Source organism: Coffea arabica, chromosome 6e (genome assembly GCF_036785885.1).
Source record: "Coffea arabica cultivar ET-39 chromosome 6e, Coffea Arabica ET-39 HiFi, whole genome shotgun sequence".
Lineage (NCBI taxonomy): Eukaryota > Viridiplantae > Streptophyta > Magnoliopsida > Gentianales > Rubiaceae > Coffea > Coffea arabica.
The window spans coordinates 57,700,434-57,714,576 of record NC_092321.1 but is presented as its reverse complement, the minus strand read 5'-3'; the positions used below and the strand labels follow the sequence as shown (position 1 = coordinate 57,714,576).

Genomic DNA, 14,143 nt, shown 5'->3' with positions numbered 1-14,143 from the left:
AATCATTGCTTGTTCTCAAGCAATATAAAATTCCAACCATCAATGATCCAAAAATTTAAAATAAACATATGTAGTATTTCAACTCCATTTCCTTGAATCAAGGTAAATAACCCTTATGTGATCTTTCCATTAAGTTCAAGTACTCATAATATCAAGCAAAGAAGAGCCAAGTATACCATAATTTTACCAATTCAACTCAACTTCTTATTTTTATCCAATTTCGCAAGCAAGCAACTCCTATAGTCAATAAAGATGCTAACTAATCTCATGATCAACTTCTTATTTTTCTTAAAGAGGGATTTAATTTACTTCTTCTTTTTTTTTTTTTCTCTTTTATATATATATATATATATATATATATTAAGGATTAAATATTACTTAAGTTGTGAAAAATGCCTTTTGACGCGAAGATCAACATTTTTAGATGCAGATCCCCGGTTACTCAACATTTCACATACTCAAGTTGCTTTGCATACTCTTAATTCAAGTACCTTTTTACGCGAATGTCGACATTTGTAGATGCCAACCCCCGGTTACTCGGTACGAGAATCATTGGAGTAGAATAACCCTTTTTTTTTTTTTTTTTTTGATGTATATATATAATAAAATTCCCTCTAAGAGTAATCATGAGAAGAGTATGACACTTATTAACCATATTAATTTCTTATCTTATAAAATTAGATAAAAAGAAGAATTTTCATCAAATATACAAAATGTAGGCATAATTTTCTCCACTTTACTAGATATACTTTCCTATAAATGTAAAAATTATAATCACATAAAAATCATTTCCAAATTTCATAAGAAAAGAAGTATCAAAACCGCATATATTTATTTCAAAAGGATAAGTGACAACATTTTATTTATTTATTATAGTTAATAACATATATGTGTATAAGGTTTTGGAAAAATTTTGACAGAGTCTCCCCTTAAAAGTGGACTAAATCTCCCTGCCAGCAACCACAAGAAACACCATTTAAGCACAAGAATTATATCAAACACAACTAAAATCACAAGTACCACACATTTCTTCCCCCACACTTAGAATACACATTGTCCTCAATGTGTAGGGAAAGAAAAGAAAAGAAACAAAAGAAAGGAACAAGTGACTCCCCAAGTGAGATGACTGCAGTCCAGTGAAGCCTTGAATCATGAGTCATCGACCGCTCAACCATCCACAGTCAACGATCTACTAGTTACTGCCACAAGTTCCAATATTCAAAATAAGGAATGTAAGTTAACATTTTTCAAACAAAAGATAAAAATAACAAGCAAACAAAAGAAAAGCCAGCCAAAGGGCAGCCTCAATCATCCTCTTCATCGTCATCTTCATCATTATCGATGGGAGGTGGGCGTGTGCCTAAATGATCTTCAATTCGGTCCAGGCGAGTATCCATTCTGGCTAAATGATGGTCGATGTCGTCCAAGCGACCGAAAAGCCGCTGCCAGTTGGTCTGTGGCGGAGGAGGAGGTGGTGCTGCAGTAGATGGTCCAGCTCCATCGCGACCATGTCTAGCCTTTTGTCTCCGCTCCTGAACAGGGCGTGGAATGTCTCCCGTGCCAATACCAAGGCGGCGAAGAGTAGTGATAGTCATCTCAGCACGTGGTGGAACATACTCCCGCCGCATGCCTTCCAAGGGAACTTCAAAACGGGGGAAGATTAAAGTCAGTAGACGAGGAAATGAAAGTTTGAAAGAAGTTGTCTTACGCCTCGCCGTAGACCTAATGTGGCTGATGATGATGTTCGGCAATGAAATTCGAGCATACGGGGAAGTTCGGTTGTGGAACATGTAATCAAGGAAGTAAATATCGCTCTTCCGAACCTCCGTGTGCCCCGTCTTCTTTGGGATGACATTGTGAGCCATCATGTAAATGATAAGCCGATGACGAGGTTCGAATACATTTGCCAATATAGTCTCCTTTCTGGTAGAGCGAAAAGGTTGGTACTCGAGACCAAACCTAGCCATGGCCAATGATGGATCCCACCTCCTATTCGGGGGAACAAACTCCTTCTTCAAGTCTACTGGACGTCCGTCATCCATACACCCCAAAATAGCAGCCAAATCTTGCCGTGACAAGGTGATTCGTCTTCCACGCACCCAGGACTCAACTATTTCTCCACTATGGCGCGCCTTACTTTCAATGTTGGCGTAAAACTCGCGCACCAACTCTGGGTAGTAATGGTTTGGAAGGGTGAGAATCGGAGCCCATCCTAGCTGAGCAAAAGCTTCTGAGATGTTGTACATCATCTCAACTGGTGGACTGACGTGCATCTCAAACAAAAACTCCAAATTAGCACGCGCCTCATGCCACTCCTGATTCCTGCGAGTGTTGAACCTAGCACTGTCAAATACCGATCTTCCCGCTCCACGGGAGGTGCCCTCACCAGGTCGACGGTTAATTGGTGGAGGAGAAGGTGAATTCTCCTCTTCAGTCACCTCCATCTCTTCATTAACCTCCCTCTCCTCACTACTAGAGGATGAAAGTACCGCTCTTCTTCCTCTTGGCATAGTACCTAAAAAATATTTCAATTATTCACATGTACTACAACTCATTTTTTTGGCAACAAAAGTTCAGCATTAATCCAAATAACCTCAAATACAATTGCTCAAGTTCTAATCATTCAATGATCGTACAAGACATATTTTCTGCCTAAAGTTGCCCAAAATCACCAAATTACACAAGATATGTATCAATTATAATTCAATTAGTGAAAATAGGAGCAATTATGATTATAACTATTTAGAATTAACAATAATAATATGCTTTTAGCTATACTCATGTTTAGGCAAAAATTAAACTAACTAACTCACCAAATCAACCAAATTACTCACTATACACAATGCACATGCTTAAACATCATCAACTAACCCTTTTTAACCATAATTTAACATCACCAATGGCACAAAAACATCCTAGTTCCTTTTTCCAATTTCATTTAAATATAACAATTGTGAATTTTAAAGTACTTGAAAACCAATAAATTGCTACATTTAAACATTTAAACATGCTTAAACAATCATAATAATCATGAATAAAATCAAAAATAGCCATGAATCTCATCAAATTTTTGAAATTAAAAGATGTCAGATAGCTCAGGATAAAAAATATGAACTTCTAAAATCAAAAGATTTGATGAAGAAACTTACCTCAATCACGTAGAAGGATGTTTGGTGATGCTAAAAATGCAAAAAGCCCTATGAAACAACCTCCAATTGACCTCCAATTGAAGAAATTAGAGTTTAAGAACCCTAACCTTCAATCCCTCAAAAACCTGATTTTAGGTGTTTTTCTTGGATTTTAATCGGTTAAAAAGGTTGTATGAAGCTCAAAAGGTGTTGGGGTGATGATTTCTAGCAAGATTATGGAGTATAAATGAAAATTTGTGAGTTGGGTAGAAGGAAGAGGGAAAAACGCGGCTGGAAAAATTGGAGAAGTGAAGAAGAAAGGCTGAAATCGCGTTTCTGAAGGCTATATTCAGATACGGAAAACGCGACTAAAAACGCGCCTTCAACTCGCGTTTTTGAAGTCGCGTTTCCTGCACAAATCTTGCAGGAATGAAAACGCGACTGTGATGGAAAACGCGACTTCGAGTCGCGTTTCTGAAGTCGCGTTTTTGAGTCTTGATCCAGGCTTGAAAACGCGAATTCCATTAAAACGCGACTTTGGGTCGCGTTTTCTTTTCTGCAGGTGCAGAATTGAAAACGCGATTCCTAGAAACGCGACTTGTAGTCGCGTTTGCTTTGAAAACGCGTTTTCTGCTTCGATTTTTAGCAGAATTTCAACTTTTGAAAAATTACAAAAGGTACCCCAATGACTCAAAATGCATCATAGATCATTTGTTTGCCAATTTTAATGGCTGGAACAAATGTAAAACATTAAAAACATGCATTTTACCCCTTTATAATGAATCAAAAACACCTTTAACGCAAATCGAGGGGTTGAGTTGTTTGATCAAAGTTCGCCTTTTTTGTACTCAATTGGTCTTCCTTGCCTTCAATTGCCAACCCTACATTACAAAAACAACAATTTAGCTAAAACATTGATTCAAACCGCAAAATCACACCAAGTTAACAAATATAACCTAAATATTGGGTTGCCTCCCAATTAGCGCTTTTGTTTATAGTCGTTGGCTCGACTGAAAAAGTTGAATCACTTTAGAGCATTAGAGAGAGATTTTCTCCCCATGGGTCGAAACTCCCGAACCAATCCACCATGTGGTGAACCATGCATTGATCTTCATAGTCCAATTTCCTCAAATGCCAAGGAGGAATATTAGACTTGTCATAGAGAGGCTCAACTTCACCTTGGAGTGGATTTTGCTTGTCTTTTCTGAATTGGCTCAACTTTTCACCATTTTCTTCATGGAATGGAGAATTTATTAAGCCAACTTCCATCCTTATCTTCTCCTCCTTTGTTCCTACACCATGAAAGTTAGTACCAAGGACATTTATAAATTTAACTTCTTCGGTCCTTTCTTGGTTGACCTTTTCATCATATGGCATATTAGAAACAAGAGCAGTAGGCTCTATATTCCCTTCTTTATTTTCCAAATTGAATTCCAATTCCTCACCATTAACCCGTAATATAAGCTTACCTTTTTCTACATCAATCATAGTTCGTGCAGTGGCTAAAAACGGTCGTCCTAGAATAATTGGCATTCTCACATCTTCTTCAATATCTAAGACAACAAAATCCACAGGTATTATAGATTGTCTTACCTTTATGAGCACATTTTCCAAAATACCCGTGGGACGTGTGATTGACCGATCCGCCAATTGCAATGTAATATTGGTAGCTTTTAGCTCTTGAAGTCCCAATCTCCGGGCAACCGATAATGGCATAAGTGACACACTTGCACCTAAATCACATAAAGCATTAGAAAAATGCAATTGACCAATAGTGCAAGGAATAGAAAAACTTCCCGGATCTTTCAATTTAGGAGGGAGTTTATTCTTAATCAATGCACTACACTCTTCCGTTAATGCTATCATCTCATTATCTACAATTTTCCTCTTCTTTGACATGATGTCTTTCAAGAAACGTGCATAAGAGGGAATCTGTGTTATAGCATCAATGAAAGAAATGTTAATGTGCAATTGTTTAAACATTTTGAAGAACTTTTCAAACTCCCGATCCTGTCCATCTTTCTTCAACCTGTGAGGAAAAGGTATCACATTAGAATTTAAATGAGAATTTAATTTGGGATGAAGTGCATCAATATCAATGATAACATGATCATTTTGACTTTCTTGCTCCCCTTCAATTGCTTGCTTCTTGTCTTTTTCACCACCTGAATTTTCAAAATCGAATCCCTCAACCGTTTTACCGCTTCTAAGAATGATTGCATTGACATGCTCTCTCGGATTCACTTCGGTTTTACTTGGTAATTCACCAGGGTTTCTATTGTTAATCACATTGGCAATTTGACCAATTTGAACCTCCACATTCCTGTACATTGTAGTGAGTTGATCCAGTCTCCCTTCTACTCGTTCAAATCTGTCCGAAGTCACCTTAGCAAGTTTTTCCACCGCGATCTCCCAACTTGGTTTAGTTTCAGCCTGTGGTTGCCTTGGTTGAAATCCCGGCGGATTGGTTGGCCTTTGTTGATTGCCTTGATCTTTCCATCCAAAGTTTGGATGATTTCTCCACCCCGGATTGTAAGTATTCGAGTAGGGATTATTTGGAGCATTTCGGTTGTAATTATTGACAAATTGTACCTGCTCAGAATCAACACACTCATTAATATCATGTTCACCTCCACAGAAAGAACAACAAGCTACGTGAGCATTAGATGAACTTGGGCTAACTCCACCTTGTCTACTCAATAACTTCATCACGTTATTCATTTGGGCACTCAACATATTGAGAGTGTCCATTTCGATCATACCTGCGTGACGTCTCGTATTACCTCTTTCATTGGCCCATTGGTAGTTATTTGCGGCCATTTCTTCTATCAAATTTTGAGCTTCTTGGGGTGATTTACCCATTAAAGCTCCACCTGCGGCTGCATCAATAATAGTTTTAGTGGAGAAAGATAAACCATTATAAAAGGTTTGTATAATCAGCCATTCGGGTAGTCCATGGTGTGGACATTTCCGTAACAAATCTCTAAACCTTTCCCATGCTTCATATAATGATTCTCCTTCCATTTGACTAAAACCAGTGATATCCATTCTTAGCTTAGCAGTCTTACCAGGTGGAAAATACTTATTCAAAAATGCTCTTGATAGTTCATCCCATCCAGTGAAAGTATTAGGAGCATGAGAGTGTAGCCAAAGTTTGGCCTTATCTCTCAATGAAAATGGGAACAATCTTAACCTTATAGCATCATCACTAACTCCATTCATTTTAATTGTATCACATATTTCTAAGAATGTAGCTAAGTGTGTATTAGGATCTTCTGCTGCATTACCTCCAAATTGAGACTGTTGAACCATTTGGATAAGTGATGGTTTAATCTCAAAGTTGTTAGCATTTACCGTAGGCCTTGCTATGCTCGTTTGAGATCCTTGTGTTCCTGGTAGAGCAAAATCTCGTAGAACTCGCCTATTTGATTCATTTTCAGCCATTTCTTCTTCAAATGGTAGTTCTATCAAAATTTCCTCTATAGGTTGCCAAATCTCTTGTTCCTCTTGCTGTGGTGGATGCCTCCTTTGTCTACGTAGTGTCCTCTCAATTTCTGAATCGAAAGGTGCGACTTCTCGAGACTCCCGGTGCATACACTACAAACAGAAATAAGGGATATTATGCAACTTCAATGGTAAAAAAAAACTGATTACAATATAAAATAAAGCTGTCTAAATTAATAAAGATGATTAGGCTCTAATATTGCCGCTCCCCGGCAACGGCGCCAAAAACTTGACGGGATTTTTTTTATCAATGCAAGTTTAATTCCGATTTTACACCCGTTGGACTGCAAGTATACAGGTCGTAATTGTAGTACAAGATGTGTATCGGGTCGATCCCACGAGGAGCAATTAAAACAATTATTAGATACTAATTTACTCTATTATTTAGACTTACAATTAATTTGAGCAGAAATTTCAGAATGTAATTCAACTACAAAAATTCTTAACTAGATAAATGCAATTTCACAAAAGGAATAGAATTCACTAAATATTAAGATCTAGGGATGTAGATTCCACTTATGATTCAAAAGATCTAAAATGAATTAATTCAACACTTGTTACTGCTCTTGTTTAACCAAGAATTCATTTCCAGAAATACCAAAATCACATTCTCATGATGATAATGGGTTAAAACAGATTAGTTTTTCCTAATCTCTTGGTAAATACTAAATATGTTCTTATTTACACATGAAATGCAGATTTCATCCACTTGAATGTATTTCTATTCTCATGAATATACAACTCAAGTTCTACTTGTGTCATTCCATTATTTTTACCATTTCTCAATGAGTAAAAACAACTATAAACCTGCCATTGGTGATCAAGCAACAACAAGTAATCCAACATACACAAGTAGATAAGTTAATACAAGACATAACAAGCATAAATCACAATCACTTCATATCATTTGGCCATAAGCTTCATCTACTCCCTAGATAAAGGAAATTAGCTACTCATGAATGATGAAACACTCATAACTTCATTAATGCAAATCATCATAAATTTACAAATACAAAAAGAGTAAAGAAAGTCTTAGCCAAGATATGGTGAAGCCTTCCAAAAATCTCCTTGTCTTGAACTTAGATGATTACAAGATGAAACCTCAATTGTCCCTTGCAAGTACCTAGCTAGAGAGACTATGTTTTTCTGTCAGAAACTAAGCTACGAATGGTTCCCAGATCTCTCCCCATATCTCTGCATAAAAAAACACTCAAATGCTCCATTTTTCCAAGTCAAATTCTATCCTTTGATTCCCAAATCTCCACTTTGTTAGCATAGTCAAAAACCAATATTTTTGACTTGAAAATAAGCCACTTTTCTTGCCCTTTTGTCTTCTGAAGCATGTGCACCGAATTCCCTTGCATCTTATAGCTGGAAAGTGGTATGAACACAAGAGAATTGGCTGAGTCAAATTGCAGAATTTCGGCTATAAAACGCGCCTACACAAAACGCGGTTACAAGTCACGTTTTGTGTACTCGCGTATTCACTTTGGCCTTACTTCATCTGCGATTTTCTCTATCATAAAGGCCGAACTAGCTTTTGTGCAAAACACAAAAGTTGTAGCCCTTTGAGTTAGCTTTTCAATGCTTCAAGAATCATCCAAATCGGAGCTTTGTAGCCTGAGATATGATCGAAATACTGTCACCTGTTCAAACCTCTGTTTTAACTTCCGACCACAGGGTGCAGCTTCTGTATTCCAGCTTTTTGTCCATGAAGATGGCAGAAATGGATTTCGATGTCTTCATACGAATTGTAGGTCTCTTTCTTAGCTTTAAAATGGTATAAAGATCACCTCAATCCGATATGTGTAGCTCCAGATATGGTCAAAATACTGAAAAGTGTCAAAACTGACTTGTATTGCATTTCCTCACTTGAACGTTTTTCACTTCATTCTTCTTGTTGCCACTTAAATTCATCACCAAATCTCTATTTTTCACCTCAATTGACCTCCTTTGGTGATTGATTCATTATTCCTGCATAAAAATGAAGTTTTTACTATTAAAATCAATAGAAATGCAATATTATCCACTTTTACCAAAAATATATAATTTTACCAAAAACCTCTTTATTTTAATTATAAAACTAAATAATCAACTCAAAATTAACTAATAAAATGCACTTAAAAATACGTAAAATAAACTCTTATCAATTTCCAAAGACGTGTTTACTATTTTCACTAAACGAGCTTCCGGAAATTAATTTTTGAAACAAGTCACTTTAAAAATATAATGAAACTATATTTCCATGTAATTAGGTCTCAAGAGCTTAGAAAATAATATTCGGAGTAAAAGGCCAAATAAATAATTAAATAAGTTAGAAATAGGAGATTAAATAAGTAAATTTTTTTGCGAGTCCTCACATATTAAGTTGGTGTAAATGAACAAAATTTACGCATATAATAAAGTAATATTAATAAATACCAAATTAGATAAAATATACAACAAATGTGTAATTGAACTAAAACCTAAACCATACTTGCTCCAGATCCTCATATAATAGGAGGTAAATGACCAAAGAAAAGTGATGACTGATCCAAATTCTAAACAGCTAATAACACCGTTTGGATTAACTATTTTTGGGGTGTTTTTAAAATATTTTATTATAGCAGTGTATATAAAAAACTTTTACTATAGAATTTTTTGTGGTGTTTTTTAAGAGGTTTTTGAAATATATGTTAGGATACTTTTCAAAATTAAAAATTTTTTAGAATACTTTTTAAAAATTAACACTACCATCTACAATTACCACTTACTACCATCACTTCCTCCCTCCTCCTTTCTCCTCCCCCTCCCTTTTCTTCCCTCTTCCTTCTCCCTCTCTTTCCTCCTCCCCTCTTCTCCTTCTCTCTTCCTCCTCCCCTCTCATTCCTGACAGATTGTCGAGCCTGTGCAATAATAAAAACCTGCTCAACTAAAGTTAATTTTTACAATAGTGGTAAGCAGGGTCGAATCCATAGGGATTGGGTGTAACTATTTCTTTTCAAATCCACAGTAACCAGAGGGTATTTTTGTGTAGAAAGTGACAATCAAATAAGTTCAAATAAAATCCAAGAAGCTAATAAAAACTAAATAACAATTCACTAAAATCGAATGGATGATAACTAAGGTTCTAGCCAAGAAATAACTTCAACAATGGTTCACATAATTGATCATCGATACAAAGGCAATTCCAATTATTTATTAATAAATATGTTATAATTGCCAAACAAGCGAGGGCAGTCAACTCTTCCTTACTGCGTCGGTGATCAAGGTACGCCCGTTAATCACTACTCTAATTGAGAAATAATTTCAGATACGTCCGTAAGATTTAATTCCCCAATTGCCTTACTTATTAGAGGAGCCCTATTTTAACCAAATAACACATTAATAGGGTTATTTCAGATTAGTCCGCTTATCTCCCTGACACAAACCTAATCATGCTAATTGTCACCAATTCAAGGCAATTAAACAATTACGGATTTAATGCCCTAATTGACAATAGATTATCAGGTTAACTAATTATCCGGATCCAAAACGATTAATTAATTAAATAATCATAAATACTGTAATCAAGGGATATGCGAATACTAATAAATAAAAGAAAAAGATAAAATTAAATCGATCTCACAATTTTTAAGCAAATCAAAGCCTCCGTTGTTCCTTGACTAGAGTGAAGAAATTAGTTCATTTTTGATGCGAAAACCCCACACAAAAGTGAAGCATCAGTCGCAGCCATTGACTCTGAACAAATGAAAGGAAACCGAAAGTTACAGAGAATGATTGAATCTCCTAATTGCTCCTAACATCCGAGGAATGAAAAGAAAACTACTAAGAGCTAAACAAAAAAGAAAAGTCAAAGGCTAAGCAATCAAAGTAGTGCTAATTCTCTGCGCTTTTTTTTCTATCTAATACCTAGCTACTCTAAAGCTTATCTCCTGTGCGGCGGCTCCCCTTGCCCGAAGAAGACTTCGGCCTTTTGGGTTTGTTTTTTTTTTCTTGCTGTCTTCAGCCAATTACCAAAAAGGGCCGCACCTTCTGTTCCAAAAATGCCCCTGGATGCTTTCTACTTGAGCTCCTTCCTGATGATTGTCAAATTGGCACTTGTTATGGTATTTTATATCCACTCCCTGAAATAAATGTAAATTGTCAAAAGTGAATATAATCTAATAATTAATCCACATCAGGTCAGATAATAGGGAAAATTAATAATAAAATAAATGATAAAATTGTAACCTATCAATTCCCCCCACACCTAAACCATGCTCGTTCTCAAGTATGAGAATAGCAAACAAACACCAATATTTGATAATGGCCGTTGTTCCATCTATCAAATTGCCAAGATACCAAAAAATATATATATCAAGTATCAGTGATCAAAATCCAAAAAACATCACCCCGATTAGGTTCTAAATCACAAACTCCTTCAATTCCAGGTTAACTAATCTAAGAAAAAGGAATGGCGCATAACATTTATCAGCAAATGATCCAACTATTAACCAAAATCTCAACATTTAATGCATAAATCGGCAAGCTGACTTTTATCACACACTAATACAACCTTCACTTTTTGTTTTTCATGTTTTCTAATTGTTTTCTTTTTTTTTTAATAGCACAAAAGACTTAGTTTCTAACCAGTGGAGCCTTTTGACGCGAATTCCAACATTTGCTAGATGAAGGAGCCCGGTTACTCAGCTCCTCTCGCTATACGACCACGTACTCATAGAAATTACTACCTTTTGACGCGAAAATCGACACTTTAGGTGAGGATCCCCGGTTACTCAGTAGTAACAAATAACGGAGTACAGTCAACCTTATTTCACAGCCAGATAACACGATAACTCAAAATAACAAATGGAGTGGTCCTGAATCTGTTTTAGTAGCTACATCTGTTTGCGTTCATTCTTATATTGTGTCTGCAATTATCAATAGAAAATGGAGTGGTCCTGAATCCAGCCAGACATGGGATAGATTGGTGATTTTGACCACTGATTTTGAAGCCCATTTACGGCAGGGCCCGGAGCTAGATGGTTGAGAATGAGTCGAAACAGTCTTTCTGTAAATTGAAGTAAAACTCATCTTCAAAATTGTGAAAATAAATGATTCAAGAAAAAAAATTGGAATTGGAAAAGCAGAATAAATGGAAGAACTTTTGCAAAAGTTATGCTTGAATGGCCTAGAAAACCATAGGTGTAAAGAAAAAGGAATCACTTTTGCAAAATAAAAAAGAAAGGTTTTTTTGTACTGCATTTTTAATTGAAAAATGTTCTTTAATGAAATGAAAATATTTGTTGGATATGGAAATGTACCATACAAAATTAATACACAAAATAAACAATAATGTGTTATATAAACTATGAGTCTGAACTTTGAGATGGCTTTAAAACTGATAATTTCTTACTTTTGCGTCTTGAAAATTATGATAGATACAATGATTCCTATTCAACTATGTACTACTATTAGGTACAACCATCATCATTATCTTATTTTATTATTTAATGCTTTGCGTGAAGCTTCGAAAATAATGGAAGACGCAACCACAATTAAACTAATAAGTACAAGTATTAGTCACATCTCTAATGCGTGATGAATATCTCATTTTCTTTTTAAAGCGATTTGCTTGTGGCTTTGAATCAAATAATGAATAGTATTTCTCAAAAGATAAAAGACCTAAATTGTAGGAATGCATGCATTATTAAGCGAGCTATATACCTGTATATGTATATGTATGTGTGTATGTATGGGTATGTATATGTGCATATATGTATGTATGTATGCATTACTGAGGCAGCACTTAATGCATTTAGAGTTACCAAAGTTTCAGCTGTTGGGTGCTTAAATATTCATGTTGGATTATAGTAAAATTTATATATATTCTTTTAGTTTATTAGAGTATAAATCAAATAACAGTGATGACGCTAATAGCAATAACAAATGAATAATAAATAAAGTTACCAAATTTTGTAAGCATAAGGTGATACCAAAATTGGTATTTGTTAAAAGATAATCTTTCAATTTTTTTGGTTTATATAAATTGTTACAAGAATAATGTTATTGTTTTCTGGTAGTAAAATTAGTCAACTATTAAATAATTAACCAAGACTATCAAAAAGAGCTAACATGCCTTATTTTTAAATTTAAGGGAGGAAAATAGACATGAAATGAAACCTCGTGGGATTAACTAAGAATTACTATACTTAGATTGGTTTGGATGGACAATTTAGAACCAAACGTAAGTTGAGCGATGTAATAGAGACTTTTGAAAGTTGAGGAACTAAATAGAATGGTGAACAAAAGGTGAGGAACTATGAAAATAATCTACGCAACCAAAAATAGATAGCTTGATGATATGTGGCACGTTTCACCCTTATCAAGTGTGTACGATGTTTTTCAACTCTTGAGATGTGAGTTACTAATCGTACTTTGATAGGGCAGAAATCCTCAAGCCACCCAAACTACTTTACCCGATCGGAAAAAAATCTTGTGCCACACATTTTCCGGCATGATTCAGCAAGGCATTGGAAAATCTTGGAAAATGTAATTTGCGTGGGAAAATTACGGACTGCTAGCGTATAGCAATAGTAACCGCAAAGCAGCAGATTCCAATTTTAACTAAGGACCCTAGCTTTCATCTTACATCTTATAAGACCAAAGTAACTTGACAAGGTTTTTATTTCATATCAAATTTTAAAAAACCTAAATACTCCATTTTTTACAAGTGTATGTATCGTTTATCAAACGTAGGAGATATAAGGTGTACGTCGATTCCACTGGAAAAATTGTCAATTACAAGTGATTTTTGAACTCTTTTATTATTTAGAATATCACAAGTATTACAAATTAAACCTACACTGCAAACATAAAATACAAGTAGTGAAACTAATAGAGAGTTTTTAGGACCATGGAATTCCAAACTATTTTTACAAGTGAAAATTGCAGGTTAAATGAGTGTTATTACCTTAGTTAGTTACAACTTAATTTTCAAATATATGTGATATATGTTTTCGCAAATATACCAACCATACATATAACTATTCCATACCTACTAATGTGATATCAAACTAGTTATAGATTCATTGACTTCTATGAAATTACATGAAATAAACACCAAGACCACAAAGGTTCAACCTTACATTAGTGAGTTAAATCCCTAGGTTTAATACTTCCATGAATTAGTATTGAGTCACAATGGTTATTGATAAAATGACACCTTTAGATTATCATAACTAATGGTGCCAATTAATCATGATTGTTATAGCAAAAATGCTAAATAAATTGCTCAAGAAATAAGTGCAAATAACCATGACAGTTTCACTTAACAATCATAAAAGTTCGTCCAGTCCCTAGATATACAAACTACCAAGAAACAAAAGAAACACAAATAAGAGCCAAACTTATATATTCATTAAACATGAGAATCGATACAAGAAATAAAGTGATAGAAGAGATATTACCCATGCCATTTGTGTTCCAAACTCTCTGTTTTCATCCTCAACTTCATCTTTGTTTAACTACAATACAAGATGGGTAAACTA

General features: G+C 35.1%; 2 protein-coding genes and 1 non-coding gene across 3 annotated transcripts; 1 reads left to right on the top strand and 2 right to left on the bottom strand.

The window, feature by feature from the left end:
* Positions 1-1,304: 1,304 nt before the first annotated feature.
* LOC140009961 (uncharacterized) lies at positions 1,305-4,068 on the bottom strand. The gene is made up of 2 exons (XM_072056313.1): positions 3,898-4,068; positions 1,305-2,515 (listed from the first exon to the last, which is right to left on the bottom strand). Exon 2 carries the CDS (start codon positions 2,508-2,510, stop codon positions 1,305-1,307), a length of 1,206 nt encoding a protein of 401 aa, XP_071912414.1. The 5' UTR covers positions 2,511-2,515; positions 3,898-4,068.
* Positions 4,069-4,157: 89 nt separating this feature from the next.
* LOC113738745 (uncharacterized) lies at positions 4,158-5,879 on the bottom strand. The gene is made up of 2 exons (XM_027266003.2): positions 4,442-5,879; positions 4,158-4,360 (listed from the first exon to the last, which is right to left on the bottom strand). The coding sequence occupies exons 1-2, from the start codon at positions 5,877-5,879 to the stop codon at positions 4,158-4,160; spliced, it is 1,641 nt and encodes a 546-aa protein (XP_027121804.2).
* A 199-nt stretch (positions 5,880-6,078) lies between these two features.
* On the top strand, positions 6,079-6,185 carry LOC113743759 (small nucleolar RNA R71). Its single transcript, XR_003461193.1, has one exon. It is a non-coding gene; the product is annotated as a small nucleolar RNA R71 (small nucleolar RNA).
* Positions 6,186-14,143: the final 7,958 nt, after the last annotated feature.

What these genes read in the sequence shown, in the direction of transcription:
- LOC140009961 (XM_072056313.1), bottom strand. Translation starts at nt 2,510, where the DNA reads ATGCCAAGAGGAAGAAGAGCGGTACTTTCATCCTCTAGTAGTGAGGAG.
- LOC113738745 (XM_027266003.2), bottom strand. Translation starts at nt 5,879, where the DNA reads ATGGACACTCTCAATATGTTGAGTGCCCAAATGAATAACGTGATGAAG. An exon ending in TAAATTTATAAATGTCCTTG is followed by an intron (nt 4,361 to 4,441) that starts GTACTAACTTTC and finishes CATTCCATGAAG; the next exon opens with AAAATGGTGAAAAGTTGAGC.